The sequence below is a fragment of the Nothoprocta perdicaria genome, unplaced genomic scaffold (assembly GCF_003342845.1).
Source record: "Nothoprocta perdicaria isolate Ctin4 unplaced genomic scaffold, notPer1 scaffold_56, whole genome shotgun sequence".
Classification (NCBI taxonomy): Eukaryota; Metazoa; Chordata; class Aves; order Tinamiformes; family Tinamidae; genus Nothoprocta; species Nothoprocta perdicaria.
In genome coordinates this window covers 2,558,156-2,582,571 of record NW_020455821.1, presented here as the reverse complement: position 1 = coordinate 2,582,571, position 24,416 = coordinate 2,558,156, and the positions used below count along the sequence as shown (strand labels likewise).

The window sequence follows — 24,416 nt, the reverse complement described above, 5'->3', positions numbered from 1 at the left end:
TTACTACTTTACAATAAGTTAAGCTGTGGTGCAAAATTTTCTATTACACTAATACCAGAGCAGTTTTAACAAAGAAAAAGCTAGCACTTCTCCAGAGCTGGAAATTATGTGAAAGAAACAAGGTACCTATATTTGGATGATTTAAGATCTTCATTATTCTTACTTCTCTAAAGAGCTGAAATAAACATAAAACATAAAATAAATTAATGAAAGTAATAGGTAACACCCATTCTTCCCAAAGACTGATCATTTTGATTTACTTATTTAATTTTAAATGTAAAGGGTAAATTAGCATTTCAGTGAAGTTCAAGAAATTACTGAAAGGAGTTAAGCACTTGCTTCTTTCAAAGTCAAAAGTTCATTAAGATACTACAGATCTTCTTCCTGCCCAATACCTATCATAAATACACATGTGTGTGTATATATACATRTATACCCACACACACAAATATATTTTGTGGGTGAGTGCGCCATGGTTTATACAAAAAAACATCAGCTTTCTCAGCTCTAGATTATTTTCTGAGAGCATGCCTCAAAAAGAAGGARCAATCAAGTGGCTTTACTATAAATCTAACAAGAACTTCTACAGAAATAGCAGTAAACAGCTAATACTGAACTTATTACAGAAAGACTGAAGCACAAAAACAATGGTCAACAATTTCCCTGGAATGCAGATAAGAAGAAAAAAAGGATTTTGCAAAATAACAGATAAAAATTGTTGTTATTAACAGTAAGAAAGCAAAAAATGGTRCTGTAAGATTCCTCTCAGGTCACATTTCACATAAATGTAATCATATTTGTCTTTTTTTTATTACTGCTGAACTGAAAATCTGAAGGTGTAGCTACTCTCTCTCTCATATATATATATATATGTGCAAAAAAAAGTGAAACATAGGAAACAAAAACAACCACCATGAGCCAACAAAATAGATTTCTTCTGACTGTATCTCTTAATCCAAAAAAAAAAAAAAAAGAAAAAGAAAAAAAAATCCTGCAGAATAATCATAATTTAGAGACCATTTCTACCTATTCTCCCTTCCTTCCCAGTGTCTCCACAAGGCTAATGTTGGTAAGCAACCTGTAACCTGTCCAGGAGACAGGTTATCCCTGCCTCTGCAATAACTACAGCTACGAATGGCACACTATCTGGAGTAGTGAAGAACACAACAGTTCCCCTCATACTTTTAATTATTTTATAGTCGTTATCCCATTCTACGGCTGACCCTTTGCTAGATGAGGAGCCGCTTATAGACAAATCAAGCCTGTTTGTACCAAATACGACTAAATTTCTGCACGGACGCAAAACTGGCTGYTGTTCAGCCATTAGCCTGTTCACCATCACCTCTCCCACCTACAAAAGTATTTTATACAAGTTTAATGATGGGAACACAAGTATTGAGACACAAAGTCCTAACTGGAATAAGGTACAACCAACCAAGAAGAATCGACCAAAGGCAATCAATAAAATCAAATCAATCAGAATCAAAATCAATCAAAAAGGCAACCAATCGACCAAATTAGACATTAAGAATCAGGCTAAAATTTGCAGCAGAATTCACATATCTTCAGTAAGCTCTATTATAAAAAATGTTTTCTTCTTTCCTGGAGCTAGCCAATTTCTTTATCATACACAGTATAGTTTGATGGTACAATGTAACCAAGCTCCTACCATATTTTGGGCTAATTTAAATATCTAATTTGCCCCCAAGCCACTACTCTGCAATACTAACCCAAGTACGTCAATAAACCCTAATGCAGTACATCAATAAGGAGCTTCTACATCAACCTTTTGCTGAAGTGGGAGACTAGACACAAGCGTTTTTCAAAAGTGGAATTTATATTTTGAATTTCCCCTAAGACAAATACTTCAAAATACAATAGAAAACCCGCTGTTAGAAACCATAATTTTAGTTATACAAACCAACTAYGGGAGGACAATCTGAAGGCATTTGTACAGTGTGTTATGTTTAGTATTTTAACAAAGAGAACAACTTTAACAGCAACAATATAAAATATCTGACATTATATTATCTATCTGACATTACATTCTATATCTAAAGGAGGAATATGACACTTGCAGAGAGTATACAGAAAAAGGTTTATCCACATTTCATTCCCCCACAARACTATATGAATCGGCTTTCAATAAATGAAGTACTCCCCATTTCCACAGTTTCTAAAGACCACATTACAGTTTAGTGAAGAATCAGATATCACAGGGAAAGCAAACAAAAAGCACCACTGAACCTGAGGTCTTTTGGCATAAAGACACATAATAAGGTGCAGCAAGACATGTCACATAGGTTCTCAATTCTGAGCTTGAAAAATATCTTTCTTAATTGCAAGAATTGTCTTAATAAGACTATAAGGGCAGACTATCAACTTAAACCCATACTTAACAGATCAATTTCTAACACAAAAAACGACAACTATTCCGACTTGTTGAGCAGCTCATTCGCAGTGACCAGGAGCTCTACAAACAGTTCTCTGCAAAGACAAACATCCTCAGCCTGCAATATAAACGGCTTCCAGTTTTGCTGTTGTAAGTCACGTTACATGTATGGAAAGAGCTGCATTTAATTAATGCTGCTAGTGGGCAAACTGAACACATAGAAAATAAGCAGTGGAAGCACAGATGCATGCTGAGTAATAACCCTATATCAATTTTACCTAAGTTTTCCTGTGTCAATATACTCCTTAAAGTAAAAGGAGGTGGGAAGACGGTACCATTTTTAAGCTCTCTTTGTACACACAGAGAGACAAAACAGAAGAGCTCCTGCATTAGGTATTGCAAGAGTCTGCATCACAAGGGACTATAAAAAAAACACAGAARGAGATAAACATTTGCTAAAGGGCAAGCTGGTACACTAGCCAGATGCCAGCGCTCGACCATATCCCAGTCAGATCGTCACAAGACACAGTCCTAAGCCAGCTCAAGCTTTAGCTGTGTCTGAGGCTTCTGCTGCTAACCTCTCCCTGGATATGCCCTGCAGATACCCGAAGCCTTAGTCAGGAGGCCTTTACCAAATGCAGGAATAAGTCTGCCTCAAATAGATCACAGCTCAAACAYACAAAGTACATTATGAACAGAAAAGTCTATGTATTTTATGTTCTTATCTTTTCCTTGCATCTTTTAAAATACTGATTGACCAAGAGTGAGAAAACACACACTTCCTATTCAAATTGAGGGCTTATGAACTACAAAGCTCTATACAAAGCAAGGTGCCAAGCAAGTGGCAAAAACATCTGTTCATTACAATCAAAATAACTGGGTGAGGAGGCAAGGTCTTAAAAAGGAAAACTAGAAGTGATTTAGTGCTGTTACAGAGCCTTGCATATCATGGAATTACTTATGCAAAAGGAAATAAAAAACAATCTTTTGTTTGGATCTAGGGGGAAGTGCACTGCTGTAGCATCAACACYGGCTTCCAGTGAGGCTGGTATTTGTGGGGCTGGGTACACAAGGACATTTTGGGAGAATAATAAATATGACTAACAGCCCTCCCATGGGAAAGAAAGCTCTAAGAATTCCCTTTCCACTTAAAATACCCATTACAGTTTGCTCTTCGTTAAGCACRAGCAGCGGAGCAGCGGTTAGGAGGAGCTGCAGGGGGCTGGCAYGGGCCGCCCCGCGCCGGGCGCTGCCGTGCGGGACACGGCGGCTGCGGGAGCTGCAGCCGGCAGCGCCTCCTGCGCCGCGGCCGCGGCACCAGGCCGGGCCTTGCTGGGAGCAGGAGCGTGGAGCAGGCGAGACAAGGACGGGGCTCAGCAGCCTAACTCGAGCACGTTCATTCCAGCGTCCAAGGATGAACATGATAGGCAGCAAGAGCACCGCCGAGGCCCCACAGGCCACAGCGGGCACCGCCGAGGCCCCACAGGCCACAGCGGGCACCGCCGAGGCCCCACAGGCCAGCACCACTGAGACACTATGCCCCATACGATCACCACTGAGTCACTATACCCCATACCCCTTCTAGCACTGCCCTCCTCACCACACTGCAGCTATTTCACAGCTCCCCCCGAGAAGGACAAGGCCAGCAGCACTTGCATTCTCATCTCCCCTGGTCCTACAAACGAATAATCTGCTCCCAGCACATTGAGACTGTGACACYGCTGATGCTTCTTGGGGGAAACACCGGGGGAAAAGGTTTCCAAAAGCTCAGGTGAAGCAAAACTGATCAGCAGTGTGTTGTGTATTAAAGTCTGCTTTTACTCTCTATCACAACAAGCAGGCACTAAAAAACAACATCACATTTTCTGAATTGAGAACACTAACATTACACCTTGTTGGACCTTCATCTGTGTTCATATGTCAAATGATCTTATAGAAATGAGCAAATAAGCAATTTCACTCCTCAACGTTGATCTGATTTCTACCTCGCCATTTTGTACCAAGCCACCGTGCTTCCATTTTAGGAGGAAAAAAAGTGATGCTCAGTACCTAGTGATGGACAGACCCAACCCACACACCACATTAAGTCTCTTTTTCTTGCTATACATTTATTTTTTATATATATATATATGTGTACATACATATAAAAAAATACAAAACTCTATTTTTTTTTTTTTAAAAAGGACAACTCAGAGATCCAACCGCAAACTGATCAGGCTGAAAACCAGGAACCAGAGGTTGACTCCACAAGCACACTTCCAACTAGTGGTTTTGCCAACTGACCTCCCCTAACTTGTAAGAGGTTTGCTTTGTGCCTCTCATTTCAAGATAACATTAAGGCACAATATTCACATAGCGCCACCTCAAAAAAAAAAAAAAAAAAAAAAAAGCATTTTTTTCCTGAAAACACCATGTCTTTACTTTTTCCTTGACCATTTTTCCTATGATCTGATTGCTCTAGTCCTTACCATAGCTTCTGTTTCCCTTCAAAGTAGACCAAGCAGTTAGCACAATTAGCAGGCATTTCAATTTACACGTATTTGCTACATAAATCAACTTTAACTTAGCATCACCTACTTTACATTTTATTTCCTCATGTTTTCCCAGAAATTACAAAAAAAAACAGTCAGATTAACTTGAAAAAACTTGTGAGAAAACTGAAACCACATTGTTTCCTTTTACATGACCTAAACAGTCACTAGGAAGTACTGAAGGTACTCCTGCTTTGACAACACAATCTTTCTTCTATAAGTTGTTTTTCATCCCTCAATCAAGTCATGCAATGTAAGAACTTGTGTATTTTTCCAATTTCCTTTCAGCCATAATTTTGATAAAAGCACCTAACCGCAYGATCTTTTCAGTATTTGCATAAAATCCAAATGTGTAAATTATTCAGTTTACTCTGGCTGGACGATTTAATTTTGTTTGCAGCTAAGTTCTGGGTATTCTCTCAAACAGAAACACTGATCCTTGAGCTTTTTTTTTTTTTTTTAAATCAAAGTATATGAAAGTAAATAGAAAGCCTTTGACTGCCGCACTTAAAAAGAATCGACAGAGTTAGAAAAGTCCTAGGTAGAAGTGACATTTAAATGTACTTCCTGCAGGCACTCCAAAGCAGATTGGCTTGCTTGATCAAAGAGCAGCATTTATCGCCACTTACTAAAATAGATAAGGCAGTTCAATTGTAACAGCGTGCAAAACAAYTGATGCTGGAGAAAAGAAACCAGAACAGCCACGCTCAAAAATGTTCCTGAAAACTGCAGCACCTTTTCTGCTGGAAACTGTGTGAAAGGCACAGATAGTGTTTGGCCTTCAGTCCAGAGGCAGGATTTTCAGGGCCACTGAAAAAGCACAGAACAAGCTTCGTATTTATAAATTTAACAAAATGCCCAGCATGAGGGAGACATGGGAGCATAACACTAAACCACAAACATCCTTTCTACAGGGCTAGGCTGTGACAAAGGAAGCCAGACAACATCTTGCTCAGTTTACTTCTCAGGGTATTTCATTAGCTTAAAATGAGAGGAGCTAGAAGTCCTTTCCTCAGTCTATAGCTCTGTAGGATCTCATCTATAAAACCACATATTCATCATGAACAACTTCTGGGCTGTCAAAAATGTGCATTACAAACCCAGTTATTAAATAGTCAGATATGTGCAAGGCATGCAGTGCTTCACATTCTCCATCACAGGCATTCAGGGCTAACAGAAGGAGGTTGAGAAAACAGACAACTTGCAAAACAGTTGAAAGACTAAGTGTAAAAACCTACCTTTTGTAGACTAGTTGGATTCAGCTGTGTTTTGTCAATTATTTTTATGGCAACCTAGAGGAAAAATTAATAATCAGTATTTTCAGTATGAACAACTGTAGCCACGTAACAAGGTGGACGGATCTAGTAGCAGAGGTGGAAAACAGAAACAGCACAAAGAAAGTTTCTTTGGAAAGTTGTGTACTTGTATTCTGTTTTAATCTGCAAACATTTGSAGTTAACATTTGAAGGATAATTTAGTTCTACAGCAACAYGTTAAACAGGAAAGTRGAAACATAGTATKTTAAGACTACAAAAAGAGAAGTTCGTTTACTCTTTTGACCTAAGACTGTAACAGATATTATATATACACACATGTTGCATACTACACTATATGATAGTAGATAACAGATTATAATAGAACCTATAATATTAGAGAACCTATAATAATAGAGAGCACCTCACCTACAGAACATGTATTTGCAGAATATAATTACACACAGAATATGCAACAGTGACTGTGACTGACAATTTGTGAAGATGCTTTTAAAAGCATAAATTTCATGGTAAATCGAAAGTAGTGCCATACAAAATTTTCAAGAACTAAGCTTGGCTTTGGAAATTCACTTAATATTTGCACCATTTGTATCATTGCTTTGTTAGATATGAGAAGAAAGTATCGCTTCTTTTGCATGTTAACAAAGACACGTGAACTGTACTGCAGTGACTTGGAAAAAAATATTCCTTTACTGATTTTCATGTTCTCAGCCAGTCCTGCACAGAAATGCTAAAGAACAAAATAAAAGCGTAACAAAATAACCAGAAATTTGGTACCACAGTGTCTAGTTAGAACCTGAAGATTTAAAACGATGAATGGGCAGCAGAGATGAACCTCAATACTGTGCAATGCAGTTTGGATACAATACAAGTTGGATTACAACAGGAAGGAGAACTCTTCTGAAAATTATGTGCCAGTTGGTATTTTTCCTTCCTAAATTAGGGGCTAAACTCACCAGAAGAAATCCGGCAGGAGCCAGGGGAACAGTGCTCCCACAGCAGCAAGATGCTGCTACACAGCTCATTCAAACACCTCCCTGGCACAAGGCAAAGGCTCTCAACTGCCCTGGGACTTTTGGCTCGAGCATAAACACTGCTCCTCGCTGGGTCCCAGCTCCCTGCATCACTCACTGCCATCTCTGTCTTCTCATCGAACTCGGGGTTGGAAATAGACGGAAAAAAGGATACTCAAAACCAAATTAAACTTATTGCCCTCCATTCAAGTGCAGAAATGCACAGATGGAGGGAATGTCATGATGGAGAGGGGAAAGCAAAGCAGCGTTCCACGTTCGGGTACCTGGGGGAATTTTATAATGGGTATGGGGCTTTCTGAAACGGAAATTCAAGGTGCATTTTGAGCCATTTGAGATGCAGTATATGSAGAGAGGGCACCAAGAGGCTAAGAACATTTTTTGTTTGGGGAATATTTTCTTCTAATACATGCTATTGAAATTAAAGATCACCGCATTTCCTCAGGCGAAATTCCACTACAAAATCTTGAGAAATCGCTTCAAAACAAAACATTAAGCAATCGGCATTTTTATATTTGCAGCTGTGTATGAAACCACGAAAGATTTTATCTCTACCTTTATGCCTGTTGAACTGTTCTCGCCTAGGTAACAAAGTTATTTACTTTCTGTAATCTTTTAAAACTGGATGTAGAGCGACCTCTGCCCTTTTCAATAAAGAATAAATAATATTATTGCAAAATGATCTAGTGTCTCAAGACTAACTATGCACAGAACACAGCTGTTTTTGCCTGTCAAATGCATCCTACTCAGAGAGCAAGTTACTTTTGTGCATGAGCTTTACTAAGTCTGACAAATTTTGAAATATTTAAATATTTCTTTGGCCCATGAGTTCTTAAGGCATTGGGTTTGACACAAGTCCCCTGTTACCTCTGTGCACTGGCGCAGAGAAGAACAGAGAAGGCTCCCACACTGGCAAACAATTTCAGCCCTGGAGACAAAGCCGTGGTACATACCTCAATTTTCTGAAAGACAGACTTGCATGATAGTTCAGTGCACTAAACATAACATTAAAGGCAGAATGAATTTGGAGAATTCCTATCTGTATGAACACTGAAAGTACAATGTGCTAACACTGACTTTGAGGGCTTGAAGTGATGAGAACAGGGAACAAATTCAGGCACCAGGAAAAGGTCTCCAAACCCCAAGCTACAGGAGCCTGCCCCTGAGAATATTRCTAATAAGCTTGAGAAAGAAAATCCTGATTTACTAAGCATAATTACTGAAGCATCAAATTGCCTTCTGCTCTCTGTACAAAAATCTGCAAAAGTTTCAASCATGGAGTGCTGTGGCCAACAGTGGAAGAATGCAAGTCCACCTACACCAGCACTGTGCAACATCAGCTGTGATATTCTATGTGAGAATAGAATTAAAATCAACTTTGCTTTCATCATTCACAGTAACAACACTTGAGCCATTCCTCCTACTGGGCTGGAATGCAGGAGTTATTAAAGCAGTCCAAAAAAAAAAAAAACAGAAAGAAAAGTTAAGACAGTGTGGGAAAGTTGGCCAAATTGCTTCTGTTCRGATTCTTTTCTCCCTCTTAAATTTGACTTCTTCTTCAATGAAAGGAAAGAAWATAAAAAAGGAGGACAAAAAGAGAATAGATTTCTTCAAGTCGGACTTGGATCCTGAAAGGATTCTGAGCAAATTTTGTCTTAGCAGGAAACCTCAATTTCCTGGATATTGACTAACAAATGCCTCTAACGAACAGGAGGGTTCATATACTTATTTTTGACTGGGATTCCAACCACACTAGAAACAGCAAAATATAGTTCCATCTTTTAGATTAATTTTGACAAATATGCAAAATTTGTCATAGGAAATAACTTCTGATAAGTCACAACAGAAAATGCATTATTTGAACTTTAACAAAAGCACATTTACAAAGAAGATTCGTGATTCTGCGAGGGTGAACAGACTGCAGAAATTAGTGTACTAGATAGAGAAGCTTAAAGGAGAATATTTCCAAGTGCCAGATTAAGTATGGTGAAGCTGACCCTCGATACTCCTCAGGGAACAGAAGGACATAGGCTCCTTGGCAGGGTGTCTCCTTAGGTGACTCAAAATACCCAAGTTAGGCTTGTTTTCTTATCCTCCCCTAACAGATTGCACATTTCTCCCTTTCTGTAATTTGAGGGCAGACTCTCACCATGCATCTTTGTAGGTGCATCCTAGAGATGGAAGCATAAAAGTGTCCTGGAACTTACTCCAGTTGGAAGCATGAGAGCTATATCTGAAGCCCTTCCTTAGAAATATTCCTGATACTGAAGGGGTAGGAACTAACCCAAAAGAGCCTTTTACCTAATGCATAAAGTCTGCGTGGAACGGCAAAGATCTGCTTCAGAATTAGGTATACGGAGGGAATTCCCATAACATGACACTGAACTAGACCTCTGAAAAGACATTAAGAATAGCCACACAGATAACAAGGACGAGATAAGCAGGGTCAAAACATAGCAGGGATATGGTAAAAATGAAAGTTAATCTGACTCCCAAAACCAGAAATCTAAAATAGACTATTAGTATACGTGTTGGGAAAAAAAGGAGGACATAACCAGGGCGGTAAGCAGGAATGAGTATATAAAAACAAAATAATGCAGGGTAAAAGAAATTCAGGGATGAGTGTACTTACAAGTAAGACCAAGGGAAAAAAAAAAAAGAAATATATATATATATATCCCAGACTTCTGAACAGTGATTGCACACTTATTTCTTAAAAGGGGGATGTGAAGAAGGGTTTTGCAAGTAACTAAGACTAAGTAACTTTTTGCAAGCAACTAAGTTAACTTAGTTAACTTACTTTGCAAGTAACTAACTAACAAAGTTTTCCAAGTAACTAACTAACTTTTGCAAGTAACTAAGTAACTCACCAACTACCATAGAATTCTTCAGCTTAGGATTTGAAGGGGAAAATTAGAGAAATGGAGAGAATGGATAAAATGCAACACATTTTCTTGCTGTTAACTGTGTCCAGTCTCGGAATAAAGTTGAGAACACCACAGCTACAACTGTTCTGACCGGAGTAAAGCCTCATCTGTGAAGATGCAGGGAAACTACTAAAGTCAGCAAGGTGAAATGTAGATAAAGATTTTTAATTTAAGGAAACTGAATAAAGATATTTCAGGTTAGAAGTAAACATGTAATGGAGCTTCTCAAGGATCAGACTTGGGACCAATTTTAATAATATCTATGTCAAGGACCAAGGCATAGGAAGTCAATAATAAGTCTGTAAGAGGCATCATGAAATGTAATAGAAAATTGATACAAACAACCTTGGAGACTACAGTTCACAAAGGAAGTGAGAATTAACACTGCAAAGTACAGCCACAGATCACAAGGGGAAGAAAAAAAAAAACGAAAAAAAAATAATGTGACTACCATGAAAGAGAGAGAGTCTTAAGATAGATAAGTACTTCTTTAAGGAAAAAATCAGTGGTACTGGAAACTTTTACCCAGCATGCTGTGAACATTTCTGGTCATACCTATCCATAATATGCAATTATCATCATCAATGCAGTACAGTTCACCTAGCAGGAAGAGAATATTTCAGAAATCTCGCACAAAAGGGAAACAAGTTTAAATGACCTTGAGCTGGTTTTACAGGAATCTACTTAAGTGCTCCCTTCAAAGAGATGCCTTCATTCCAGATAGCCAGGACAAATGACTAGATCCTGGAAAGTATTTATGCTCTAACTTGATTACATGAAATTTATTCCATGAGAGTTATAGCAAGTTAATACTTAAATCCTTATRACTTTGGCCAAAAATTTTCTTCTCTGGCATTATTTCCTGAAGTTTCAATCAAAAGTACTGAATCTAAGGTTAAACACAATTATGTGCATTAAAGGAAAAAGGAAAACTGTGCTTCAACTTTTGCAAAGCAAATGCACGATGACAAAAGCCCCAAATAGGCCACATGATACTTATCTTCACCACCCATGCCTATAATAGCAGCAAGTAAGTACTACCCAAGTGCTTGCACTTCCTGTGTTAGATATCAGTTAAAAAAAAAGTAGGGAACCAAAGTGGAAAGCAAATAAAGAGAAACTTGGTCTAGAAATCACTTTTTCTTTTTAATTAGAAAGCAGTAATTTTAATATTGAAGACAAGTCATCACCAAAACTACTCTAAATCTTTTCTAACGACTGCCAGAATTATGATCCCTCAGCTGCTCCTAGTGCTACTGATTCCATATTAACTCAGGAAAAGAAACTCATGTAAATGCTGCAGCCAGCCACTTAGCTTTCTTTAAAAGCCCTGGCTGATGTCAGCAAGCATTTATTTCATTAGACAGATTTAGCAAGCACTGGGTCTATACCCTGCTTCTCCAATCTCGCAGGGAGCAGAATTGCTATTAGTGAGAATAGCAACAAAAAACACCTTTTGTAACAAGYAAAGCTCACCAAATCAGAACCATCGTTAGATGAATGTTATTAATTACACTGCGGTGGCATGCAGAAGCTAATTATGGAGCTGTGTTAGACACTATGAAGAGATAAATGAGCAGGCTTGTCTGCACCAAGCTCCAGAGAGTGACAGACAYGAAAACCAGGGCTCGACAGACTGAAATGTCCCAAGGCAGCCCAGCAGCACAGATAGGAGCTGGGCCACCCTGGGATGATATTTTGACTAGCCCAAGCACGGTATTTTCTTCACAAAAATAAGCAGAGCACCACARTCAAGAAAGTGTATTAATTCCCATTCCTGATTTCACCACTGGTACAGACTCGAAATGTGGAACATAGGCCTTCTGGAAAGGCTGTTTCTTCGTGTATCTATTTAACTGCTGCACTCTTTGCCCTCTGGGGGAAATGGAGAATTTAGGAGGAAGTTCTAGGAGCAAACTTAAACACAGTTCAGGTAGAGACTTAAGAAAAATGCAACATTAAGAGACCATCAAAAGAAAAATTGTTTTGTAATAAGTGCTAAAAMGAACATTCAGTTTTTTCTTTTTTTTCTACAGCAGTGGCAGTGCTGTCCAGTTAAAAAAAAGAGCACAATATTCACAGACTTTGATGATACTAGTCCAAGAGAACATTCAGACCTACTGCAATTCTCTCTTGTTTACATCTATATCACTTTACCTCTCTGCCAGTAAGGATGTGTCTTGCCAGTTTCACTTTTGCAAAATTTCCCTTTCCAATCGTTTTAAGAAGTCTATAATTTCCAATATGTGGCTGTTCATCTGCACAGGAAGCTATAGAATTCCTGCAACGAGCTCCAGAGCGCCCAGTTCGAGAGGAAACTTCCTGGCGTCCGTCTCCATGGGACGTGTGCTACAACAAAAACACACACAGATAAGATTGAGCAATGAAGACAAAACACATCAATGATAAGAAGAATACAACATTCAAAAACATTAACAGCTCCTTTGAAGAAACCTTCAAAGGATCCAATTCAAATTTCATATTCTCGTTGAACTTAAACAGGCTCTAAAGAGGTTCCTGGATTATAAGTCAGTATCTGTTTCATAACACATCATCTGGTACAGACCACTCAGAACTACAGCTCAAGCACAAGAACAATTAAGCATTTTCAATAACTTGCACCAACTGCAAAATTATAATTATAAAATAAGGAGGTGTTTGATGCTACTTGCTGGTTGCATTACCTTTTCCTAACCAGAATGGAAAAGACTTTTGAARAGAGACATGAACAAAGATTTTTCCAAAAGACAATAAAATATTCACCCTTATGCAATTTAGTATTACCAGTAAAATAATAAGAATTTATCTTAGAGAGAATTTTCCTCTTGTATTGGACTCTTGCTCCTAAATAAGTTATTGTCTGAAAATAGCCAAGCTGCTCTAGAAAAGAAAGATCTTGATCATATTAAAACCCCAGATACTAATTGCTGACCACCTGTTAGTGAGCTCCAAGGTGCATGATGATTTCCTTTCATTTAGTTTCTCTAAATATATATATTAATTGTACAAACGAACAGGTACATATTACAGCTACGTTATTATTGACTCGTTAGACTATATGACTAAGATAACAGCAAAACTCTTTTTCATGTACTGATAAGAGCAGCAGTTTCTCAAACAGCAGGTCTCCCTCATCTCCCTTAGGTCTCAACTCATGCCTGAGGTCAATACACTACCTTCACTAATTAAAGTATTAGTTAGAAATGCTCAGTAATCAGCTGGAGCAAACGTATGGCTACACAGAAGATTACAGGCTAAATTTACTGACATCCCAGAGTTCCAAGATCTTGTTGTCTGCCTAAAGACATCTAGAGCAGACTTAAGAGAGAAAACGGACTATATTTCTATTTAACTCCTCACCCTTCTTAGAGCACTAAATTTTCCAGCTATCCCTGCTGACTTTTTGCATTGCTGATTGTATACATCTCTGAAGCAAYTGCACTCTTCTAGAAGTATYTGCCTCAATTAAATCTTTGTTTATYTCAAATGTCAAAGAACTCCACTTCAAATCCTAACTAAGTTTAGCAAGAGAGCTTCAAAAGTTCCTCTGATTACCCCAACACTTTCTTTCATTCCACTAGGTCTGTATAATACACGGCAGCAAAATTTCACCTGCATCCATCCTGCACTCCACACTCCCTCTGTTCCTTTCATTACTTAACTTTCCATGTTCCTTTCTCCAGCCACTGATGCTTCCTATTCAGTTATCTGTTCCTCCAACTCCTTTTCTTTGTGTGTGTGTACACACTTGCTTCAGCTCTTCTCCTCCTCTTGCTGAAGGAAATGGAGGAAAGCAAGGCATAGAGTAACTGAGTCTGGAAATCTCATCAACATGAGGATGAAGACCATGATGGTTACATCACGGAATAGGCACAAATGCGCACACACATCCTGCCTAACACTTGGCAACTCTTGTACTGTCTTTCATAACCTCAGGTAGCCTTGTTGCCACATATATTCTGACATTGTAAGTTGCTTGTTTTGTTAATCGGAGTCCAACACTACTTTAAATGATTTTTTAAAAAAGATAATTGTTTCATTTGAGAAATACTAGAGAAAATGAGTCTATGGTAACTCTTGGGAAGTTGTTTCAAAAATTACGATAAAAAAAACCACCTTTGTGGTGTGTAYATAATATTTTGGTATCAGCTTTGCTTTAGTGCTTTGCTATTGCCTGGCTGCAACGTTACCAAATTTTTATTTCCCAGGTATTAGTATGGTTAAATTATCCCTTCAGTTTAACAGACTATATATATATTGAACTCCCTGAGCAGATTGCTGTAAGAAAGCTTAAAGATTAGAAAATACCCTATGCAGCTCTTTTCGGACCCTGTCCCACGCCCCCAACACCTTTTTGTTGCACTCACGCTATACAGCTGGACRTGCCATCCCCAATCCACTTGCAATAGGGCCAAACACAGATCCTGCCTTCTGTTGGACACTCCGCTGATGACACACGGACAGAACTAACCCTTCTTGGCAGAAGACCATATATACCCGATCCCCCAACACCAACCCCATCTCTGTTTTAAGAACTGTTGCTTTCCACCTCCCTTAACATACACAGTGACCTTCATCCGTGTTCCTTAGATGTAGGATCTCACATATGGCTGTAGTCTCCTTCCATCCAGCTTATTATGCACTCTGAATGATTGGCCCATCCTGCTTATGTTTTCTAGGAATCTTTATCCTCCGCGAAGGCTTTCAGGAGCAATGCCACATATTTCTTCTGAAGCGCTAATAAAGAGCACAGGAACCCATTTACCCCTAAAAGCTCAGCTGAAGGAGCTGCACCCTTCACTATATCCTGAAGAAACTGAAATCTTTTATTAGTCACTTCCCTGTTTTGCCTGCCACTACCGCCAGGCTGACAGTGCTTATCCAGGTCACCTTATTTACCTCCGCAGCCCTGGCCCAGCAACAGCCAGGCTCTGTGCTCCCCTGGCCCTCCCCGCCCAACAGAACTCACTTGGAGTATCCCAGGATAGTATCCCAGGATACAGATGCGCGTATATATATATTTATGTACATAAATATTTGTACATTTGTACATAATTATGCACATATATATTTATGTACATACACACACACATATATAAATATGTATATACTACTTACATGGCACTGCACTGAGCCGATAATCTACCTTGGAAACTACAGCTCATTGCARAACTATTTAGAAGACAGCCCTTCCAGACCCAAGCACGTGGTACAGGCCCAAAAGGTGGCTTTACCCCATCCCAAGGCAGGTTTTATTAGCTCAGGCTCCCCTGCATGCGGATTCACCAAGCAGGCAGGTTTCTGAATCACAAAGTTGTCTCTGGAAACTCCATTTACATTTGTGCTGCCTGGTGCTTGAACCGATAAGTTGCCTAAGAATGGAGTTAGCCTCTACTGAGCTAACTCTGACATGGATGTCAGGTACAACTTGCCAGAAAAAAATCCATGTATAGGTTATTCAGAGCTTTGATTTTTATACTCTACATAAGCAGTAAAAGGTTAAAAAAAAAAAAAAAAAGGAAGAAAAAAAAAAAGGAGCTTTTCCTGAATTAACAAGTTCTACTTCAGGTAGTAACACAGCTGGAGAGCTCCCCTGTCCTTACTTCTACTATGGGATGACTTCTTACGTCCTATCATTTCTGCATACATTACATTCGCGCTTAAAGTAGGAACTAACAGTTGTGACTTTATTAGTACTTAGTGTTCAAAAGCACAAACTCCTGGCATGAAGGTTCCCCTTTCCACTGTAACCTAGATATTTTTTTTGGTAGGATCATGACCTTTTTCAGCCACAGTGTTTGAAGTCAGGCAGTTCACTTATCTCCAGCTGACTTGCTCAGAGCTGCATTCAGTTCCGTATAAATCAGCTCATTTACAGGCACATCTAGACTGGACTTTCTGTCACTGCACATAATAAGCAGATCAATCAGCAATTCCCTGCTCTGCCAAATACACAACCTCAGGTTGAGCAGAACAGAAACTTTCCCAAACTGCAGAGAACCATTTCCCAGCTTCAGCATGGATTTTCTTTTGCTTATGGAAATGAAAGAAGAGGGCTAGATAGCATAGAGCATCAAAAGTTGTAAACTCAAAAATCAAGTGTAACAAATCATTTTCAAGGAGCTGGAAGGGGGATGGTGTAGATGGGAAGGAAAACTGAATGCTGTAGGCAAAAAGGACAAATATAGATGGTCCAGAAAAGGTTTCAGTCAGGCAGGGGCTTGCACCAGGGGCAGGACCTGGCCGAGCCTCACCACTTCCCAGGGGAACTTCCTCAGCAGCTACTTGGATGCAGCCAACACATCAGTAAGATCCTCCACTCCCTGTGCTGGGATGCAAGTCATTTGTCTGTTCCCTCAACAGAGCTCCCACTTGGCAGATACTCCCCTTCTGTCCCCAAAGACTGTGTTCAGCTTCAGGGTTTTTCTTCCAAGCCCGCATTTATAAGGCKAAAGCCTTCCATATTTTTTTCCCTTAGAAATGCAATGTTTAAACAAGCATTTGTAGTGCTGCTTCACACAGCGTGGTGGGTGAGCACTCTCTGAACACGCACAACGTTTGTGACGCTCCCCAGGGGCCTGAGCGAGCCCCAGGACACACCACGGTCAGGTCAAGACTGTTACACTGCAGGGAAGGAGTGAGGCAGAGAAACCRCAGGCTGCACGTGCCCTGTGGCTGCCCAGGGCACTTCCCTCTCGACAGAAAGGTCTCCCGCATTCCAGTCAGGACCAGGCAGCACCTTCCTCCAGATCCTGGCATGCCCCAGGGTCCATTTCAAAAGCTTAGCTTTGAAGGGATTTTTTTCTGTACACGGTGGAAGCGGTTTCCAAAAAAAACTACCCTTTTTCAACCCAATAACATAACTCAATTTGCCCACCCCTCACCCCAAACCCACTCCTCCCACCCCCTAAAAAAATCCCACTGATGTTGCTGAACATGGAAAAATCTGGCAATGCAGCACATCTTCAGAGGCAAGAGCCCTTATGGCAAGGGAGGGACTGAAGCCAAGACCAACTATATCTGGAGCAGAAGGCAAAACCCACCTTTTCGCCAAAGCCTTCCCCCAATGATGAGCCGACATCCTTTCATAGCCAGATAATGATTAGCATGAAGAGAAAGAAAAGATAAAAAGTAAAAAGCAAATGAAGTATGAAGGTGCCGACAACCGATATCTCTTTGGTAAATATGAGCACCATCCAACAGCTGTAGGATTAGAGATATCTTCACATTCACAGCATTAGAAACACACGGGACAGAGGGTGACTGGTATCAAAAGTTCTTATAATACCTAAGAAGGGGCCAACAGCTGGAAACCTGAAAGAGACAGAGTTTGAAATCCATTCAAAAGCTGAAAAATGTTAGGAAATTAGCATGGTCAGGAACAGGAAAATCCATGTTTATGCATGTTAAGGAGGAAGCTTCAGGATAAACTGCATTAATATTTTTTAAAAAGCTTCTATTTTGCACAATAGTGAAAATAACCTGCTGATCAATCACATGAGCTATTAAAATTTCATCTCACCAATATCTCTACGGAATATCTATTACCTGAGCTATTACCATATCCTTAGGCAAAATATTACAATGTGATATTATAGGATGTCTTGCAAAGCTGTCAGACCAGTAAAAAAATGATAGTTTCATTACATTTAGCATTTTTTTTATTAAAATAAGAAAAAAATGTGTTTCCAAGTCTATCCTTCATAATGCTAATAATCTAAACATTCTGGGTGTATAACGAGCATTTGGGGAAAAAAAAAGCACATCCAATTCTTTTCATTACCCTAATTTGCAGACACAAAATAGAAATACAGTCATTTCCCTCCCCYATTATTTCATAGCACTCTTATTTATAGAAAAACATATCAATAATTTGACATATTTTAAAAATACCAGAATATTTAAAACTAAACATTTTCAGACCAACTTGACTGCAGCCCTTCCTAACAATGTGCTGCATTTTACTTCACATTTATCACAACACATTTAAGAACACACAGAGTGCTGAGTACTACTCAGCGTAACAGGAAGAAAAGCTCAGACCTAAGGATATTCTCCGAGGTCGTGTCTTAYTGCACAGACATGCCCATAAAACAGCACGGATGAGGCCAGCAGAGCATCCTGCAGCTGCTTATGAAGGAATTCCAGTGCAAAGTCAAAACACTGACTTGGATCTTCCATAACCGCTAAAGGGTTTCAAAGCAAACATTTAACCACAGTTGCCCACATGCAAGATACTGCTCAGGGAGTCTCTGAAGCAGCAATTATTATAAAACAGGAAGATCATGGGAGGATTTTCTTCCCTTGTCCTCATTTTTATCTCCCTTCTACTGGAGGTCAGTGCGTGAAGCAGGACACTAGGCAAGACAGATTTTATCAGGCCTGGTATGACTGTGCTTCCATTCGAATAACCAATGCTTTGGTCTGGGTACATTTAATTAAAAGTAGTTCTTAAACTAGCTTCCTACACAACCCATCTGAAGGATGAACAGTCATCCCTTCCATCTCATGAAATTCCAAATGCTGCCTTATGAAGGCAAATTCTCTCCGACGTTGCATTAAAGTAATCAATGCGTGAAAGCAGATTTATTGACTTAAGCTTTGTGCAGCCCCACCATTACAGTTGCTGCAATCAACTGGAACAGCTAGGTTAGAATCCAGCAAAAGAAATAAACGGAAACACATTGGGAAAAGCACGTTATAGTCAGGAAAGGAGGGAAAAGACTAATTTGGATGTTTCCAGTCTCAAAAGGTGAAAAATTCACTGTACAGTCTTGACCTATTATTCTACCCGCTTATTTAACTGGTATGACACTCCATGAAAATGACTGGCTGGTTTAATTAGGTCATATTTGTCAAACAACCAGTTTAAAAAGAGAATCTTAAGAGCAAATCCCATCTCCAGCACACACAGGCTATACCTGCCGAAGCCCCCTCCCCATTCTCCCTGCCCTCATGCCCTCAGCAACAAGGGGAGGAAAAGGAAAAAAGGAAAAAACAGAGCAGCCAGGACAAGGCTGCGCCAATACAAAAGAACTCAAGTCGCTGCACGGCGCAGCCTCATGGAGGCTGACAGCACGGACTGACATCCAGGAGATTTCCCCTCGACACGGGGAACACGGCTAACTCRCAACGGGGCTGCGTTTAGCACCTGCAGGCTCGCAGGGAGCCGCGGGAAGCAGCGAGGCAGCGGCGCCGGGGAGGGCAGAGCACAGGGGCTCCGCGGGCAGCCGCTGCCGCCAGAGCCCCTTGCCCAGGGCAGCACGGGCGCCTGCTACAGCGCGGCTCATTTCCTATAGAGCAGCGTATGAAAGAGATGCAATTTGTAATTCCGTGATTAGCGCTGAACAGTGAAGAAATTCTGCTTACATAATCAAAAAGATAAGTCTGGTGCTGTTTAGAAAAGCCTTTTAAAAGGTCTTTTGTTACTTTACATATCAAGATCTGACACTATTCATATCTTTCAAGCCAAAGTTTCTTTACTGCTGATTAAAATTGATATTTATTGACATTAGCCTGGGGAATAATAGCTGAAGAGCCAACCATATTCTATTCTTCATCAACAATACTGCCAACTAAGTTGTTTCCAGAATCATCATTGTTAGTAATTACATGCTAAACAAAAAAACTCTGCAGTTGGTTTTCAAAGACCACATTGAGCTTGCAGATAGAATACTTTGTTTAGGCTTTAACCCTGCAGGAACAAATCTGATTTGAAAGTTAATTTTTGTTTATATGTATATACACACACACACGGTGCTCAAAAAGCTGCTCTTCTACGGGCCAAGAATTATTAACCCAAGGGTTTCATCCGGGAGACGGTCTTGAGCGTCACCACAGGCCTACTCAGCACCTCCAGTTTATTTTAAGAGCAGTCTGAGCAGTAAGCACCTATTCACCATATATATTCTAAGACTTTTAGGGGCAGATGTTCTCCAAACCAAGCAGGGCCAAATTAATGGCCATGAGCCTAGAAGAAGTGACCTCCAGTTGTGAGCTGGCTGACCTCCACACGACAGCATTATTGGACTGCAGAGGAACTTGCAGACACAGGCTACTTATATACCATAGGAAATGGAGATCCAGGGAGACAAATGCCTCCACTATTAGAATTCCTTACACTTGAGTCACCTGAGATGTTTAGTCAACAGGAATCATCTGCTTACATCAACATGACAGTGCCTTTCAGCTAGAATTGAGAGAGAGAATCCGGCAGGTAAGTGTATGGAGTGAACTGGTAAGAAASCTGTGGAAGTCGTCTACAGGTACCAAAAACTCTATTTCTACTTGTCTGTCTTTCAGCAATTTCTGTAGCCGGCTTCCATTATGCAGTGGGCTACTTTTGAGACCACAATTTAAGGCACATTCAATGGCCAAAAGAAAACACACAAACACCTGCTTTGTCAACAACCTCTGACTAAGGTCACGGTGGCTTAGTTTTCCTGAGTTACTGAAATGACGTAAAGAAGAGGAAGAGAGATCGTTACCAGAAGCACAGGAACACAAAAATAGCAAAAATAAGTGTGTAACTGCAGTTACGTACCTCTGGTTTTGGTTGTGGCACGAGCTAGCCTAGCCTTACAGTGCTATATTGTGGTTGGCATTAGCCATTCTAAAATAAATTAGTAAGGAGAGTTTCTAGCCTTTTCCCACCTGAACTGGGTATTCCCACCCTCTCCTCCTCATCAGTATTAACAGCTACATAGAATGGAGGAAGAAAAAAAAAAAGAAAGAAAAGAAGAAAAAAGTCCTAAGAATTCATTTCAGCCAGAATCACAGAGCTGACCAGACTTGTAAAACAACTACACGATAATTAGTGCTAATAAAAATGACAGGTGGGAAGAGGCAGTCAGGACTGATTCCTGCAGCAGCCTGACATCAGTTCAGGCCTGCGGTGAAACCAACTGTTAACTGATAGAGCAACTGATAGTTGTTTAGCAGAGCTGAAGACATTTCACTTGGAAATGTTAAAATACTAACACCCAGTGGAACATAAGAGCATACAATATGGGGTTTTGTTCGAGTATAAGCAACACAGTACCATACCTATTGCGTATCCTGGACACTGAAATGCATTAAAAAGCATTCCTGCTCAGCAAAAAAAAAAAAAAAAAATGCATTAAATATACCTCCCAGATTAATTTCYAAAACATATTTTGCTCCTAGCTATTTCGCCACCTTCACTTAATCTAATTCAAAACAAAATGCTTATAATTGGTGAAAAATGTAAGAGAACCTCGATTTTTTCTAGAAGAAAATCACACAGAATTCTTGGCCATGGGCACACTTCCCCAGCCTGCCCCTTAAAAAAGAAAAAAGGTTTCACACTACAGAAGAAAGCATTCTGATTAGGGAAGCACTTGTAAGAGGAGAAGTGTGATAAATAATATATAGAAAAATGCGAGCTTGCATACTGTCTGCAAATGCTTTAATGCATTTCAGATCTAATCAGCAATAAATCATGAACGACCACACACACCCTCACAGTATGTGGAGAATAATTTCTTGGGTCTAACCCTAAACTTACTAACTCTTTTTAAATAAAGGAAATGAGACCATTTTGCTGCACAAAATCCTTTTATATAGGCTTGAGCCAGCACAATTGCCATCATGTTGGCATTTTTCAACAACAAATTTTTCACATTAGCCACAGTCATGGAGATAAGAGTATATTTTAGTCTTGCTTTTCCTCAAATTACTTGCATTTTAAATTCAGAATGGTCTGCAATACTAACACATTCAAAACAGTTACCTTTTTTATTTTTACAGAAACACAACTGCGCAATGAAGAATGAGGTTGAAATTAAACATTCAAAAATGTTTATTTTGCTTGCTATTTTATGTTCTTAAAAAAAAAAAGAAAAATCTATACCACCTGTATTTCCTTGTTTCTATCCACAATTCTCTACCACCTTGCCATTCTTTGGGGATTTTTTTTTCCTGAATATTTGTTCTACTCTCCAGAATCTGTTCTTTCTGCTGCTGTTTCTTTGTCACTGGCTGTCCTCCATCCTGCCATATGCACATTCCTCTGTGCCTCTTTATAGCTTCTTTTCCACCACCTATTTTCCTTTTCCACTGTGTGTCCACACTCTTTTCTCCTCCAAGGAGTTTGTTTCTTCCTCTCCATCACTAGCAAAACAGGTTTGCTCAATCTTCTGTCATCTAAAGGTCCCGTGTCTACCTTCTCTCTCAGTTTTGGGGGAAGGAGGTCTCTTCTGCCTCTGTTGCTTCTTCTCCCATACGCAGGACATAAAATTCTGTGGGAAATAGAAAAGATCTGACCTTCTCCTTCATTCCTGTCCCCTAAGCAGCTGACAACAACTGCTGTAAAAGGCACCACCAGTGAGGAACTGCTCTACCTTTGCAGTGAGGAGCAGATCTGCGGGCAAATAGCCAGCTCCCAACTGCCTGAGTGTGAAGTTCCTGTGATCACAGATCATCTGGCATTCCTTCCCTCTCCAAACCAGGTGACCTGTAGCCACTGATTCTTTAATCTTGGACTTTAAAGGTTTGAAAGCTGCGAGTAGGTTTGGGGGAAAGTCACTGTGACTGTATTTCCACTTTGGCAGGTTGTGCATTGAAGTGTCTCGTAAGAAGTGGTATGCACTACCTTAAAAAAAGAAAAGCAAGTACTGACAACTAGGCCTCCTCTATTCCACAGGAATTGCCAACTGCTTAAGGTGGTTAGCTGCAAGCAGAGACAATGATAATTTGTGTTCACCATCATTCTGGAGGCTAACTTCATTTTCAAAGATGCAAGTATAGGCAGGATAAACTATGATCAGCACACTTAAACCAGATTAAACACCAGCCAAGCCTTTGTCAGCAGTGGTAATCTTCCAAATAGGGAGAGGACATTAAGGGGGTCTATGGCTATGGCCCAAAGGCTGTCTGAATGCTTGGCACTTCTGAAGCATCTTCCCACCTGAACTTCAAAGAATGCTATGAATATTAACTAATTAAACCTCATTGAAGTGAGAGAGAATCGAGGGCTCAATTCAGCTACCAATAAACACCAGGTTCTAGGGTGGAAGAACAGTTAGCTTAAGTTGCAAAAACGCTGTATTCTGTAGCCATAAATAAATCTCCAACATTTACAACAGTGGAGGTAATTTGGACAAACTAAATTTCAGATTAAATTTCCATTTTAGCAAYGCTTAACAGCATGCATTTAAGTGCCTTAATAGCTGATGGTCAGAAGCCCAGAGAGCCTCTCTGAGGAGCCCAGCACTGTGTTGTGGGATTGTTTCAAGGGATTTGACAGGCAGGGATTAATCCGAGTAATCACCAATATATACCTACAGGTATTTCTGTGGTCAGGAGTCCAAATTGCAACAGTTAAAAGATTTGCCTTAATCAAAACCCAAGGCAACTCATCTGCAAGCAAGGCAATCCTCATATGCTAAATTATGAAGATTACTAAAAAGAAGTGTTAGTCCAATATTCTGAAGTGAGAACACGGTGCCTTAAGTGGAAGACATGTAAAACCCAGCTCTAAGTGCTAGAGCACACAGTCTGTGAATAACATTTCCTCAAGCACAAACTAAGCCCTTACACCATAAAGTTATCTAGAGCAGAGTTTGAAGGAATTATGATGGGAACCTGACTTGAACATTTTCTAAAGTGATTTATGGGCAGCCTTGACACATGAGCTTGAAATCCTCAGCCAGCCTGGTACTTACAGACTAAAATAATTATCTGAATAAACTCTGTGAAGGACTCTGTAGAGTCTGTGACAACTTCACCTCTCCCCATGGCACAGAAAGGGCCACAGAGCATTTTAATTATTTTCTTCCACGAGGCAGGAAGCTCATTGAGATTTTTACAAATACGCTTAGCCGGCGTTTTGCTCAGTACAGCCCTTAGCCTGCAGGTTGCATCAAGTGCTAAAACAAATAAAGATCACAGAAGTCAGAAGTGCCTATTATGTCAATAAAACCCAATCCCTAGCAATGCAGCGATTGTTCCATGCAGCCTGTTTTCTAACGCTTTGTCTGGTCTTGTTTTAAACAATGGGGCTCCCATYACTTTTCTTGGACCGAGCGATCCAGCAGCTTTTCCCCATCTCTAACCAAAGCTTCCACTTTCCGTGACAAGCCAAAAGATATAAGCACCCTTCAAATAAAAAAATAAATTTAAAACAAAATCCCCTTCTAGCAAGCCTGGCGTCTGGCTAGCAGAGCACACCAGGTAGCCTTCCAGGAAGCTACAAACTTCACCGATCAACTCGTTTCAGAGGCATCCTGGGCGACACCTCC

The 24,416-nt window shown here is 40.0% G+C and overlaps 1 protein-coding gene across 6 annotated transcripts in view; it reads right to left on the bottom strand.

The window, feature by feature from the left end:
• Positions 1 to 24,416, bottom strand: part of MARK3 (microtubule affinity regulating kinase 3) — a 58,731-nt gene that overhangs the window by 33,623 nt on the left and 692 nt on the right. For 3 of the 6 annotated variants that reach the window (XM_026048663.1, XM_026048662.1, XM_026048665.1), the window contains exons 2-5: positions 17,199 to 17,237; positions 12,313 to 12,504; positions 6,162 to 6,215; positions 127 to 175 (exon numbers count right to left, since the gene is read on the bottom strand). In XM_026048663.1, coding sequence (XP_025904448.1) covers positions 127 to 175; positions 6,162 to 6,215; positions 12,313 to 12,504; positions 17,199 to 17,237 — 334 coding nt within the window. The remainder of the gene's footprint in view (positions 1 to 126; positions 176 to 6,161; positions 6,216 to 12,312; positions 12,505 to 17,198; positions 17,238 to 24,416) is intronic. The other 3 variants (XM_026048667.1, XM_026048664.1, XM_026048666.1) reach the window with 1 other exon arrangement.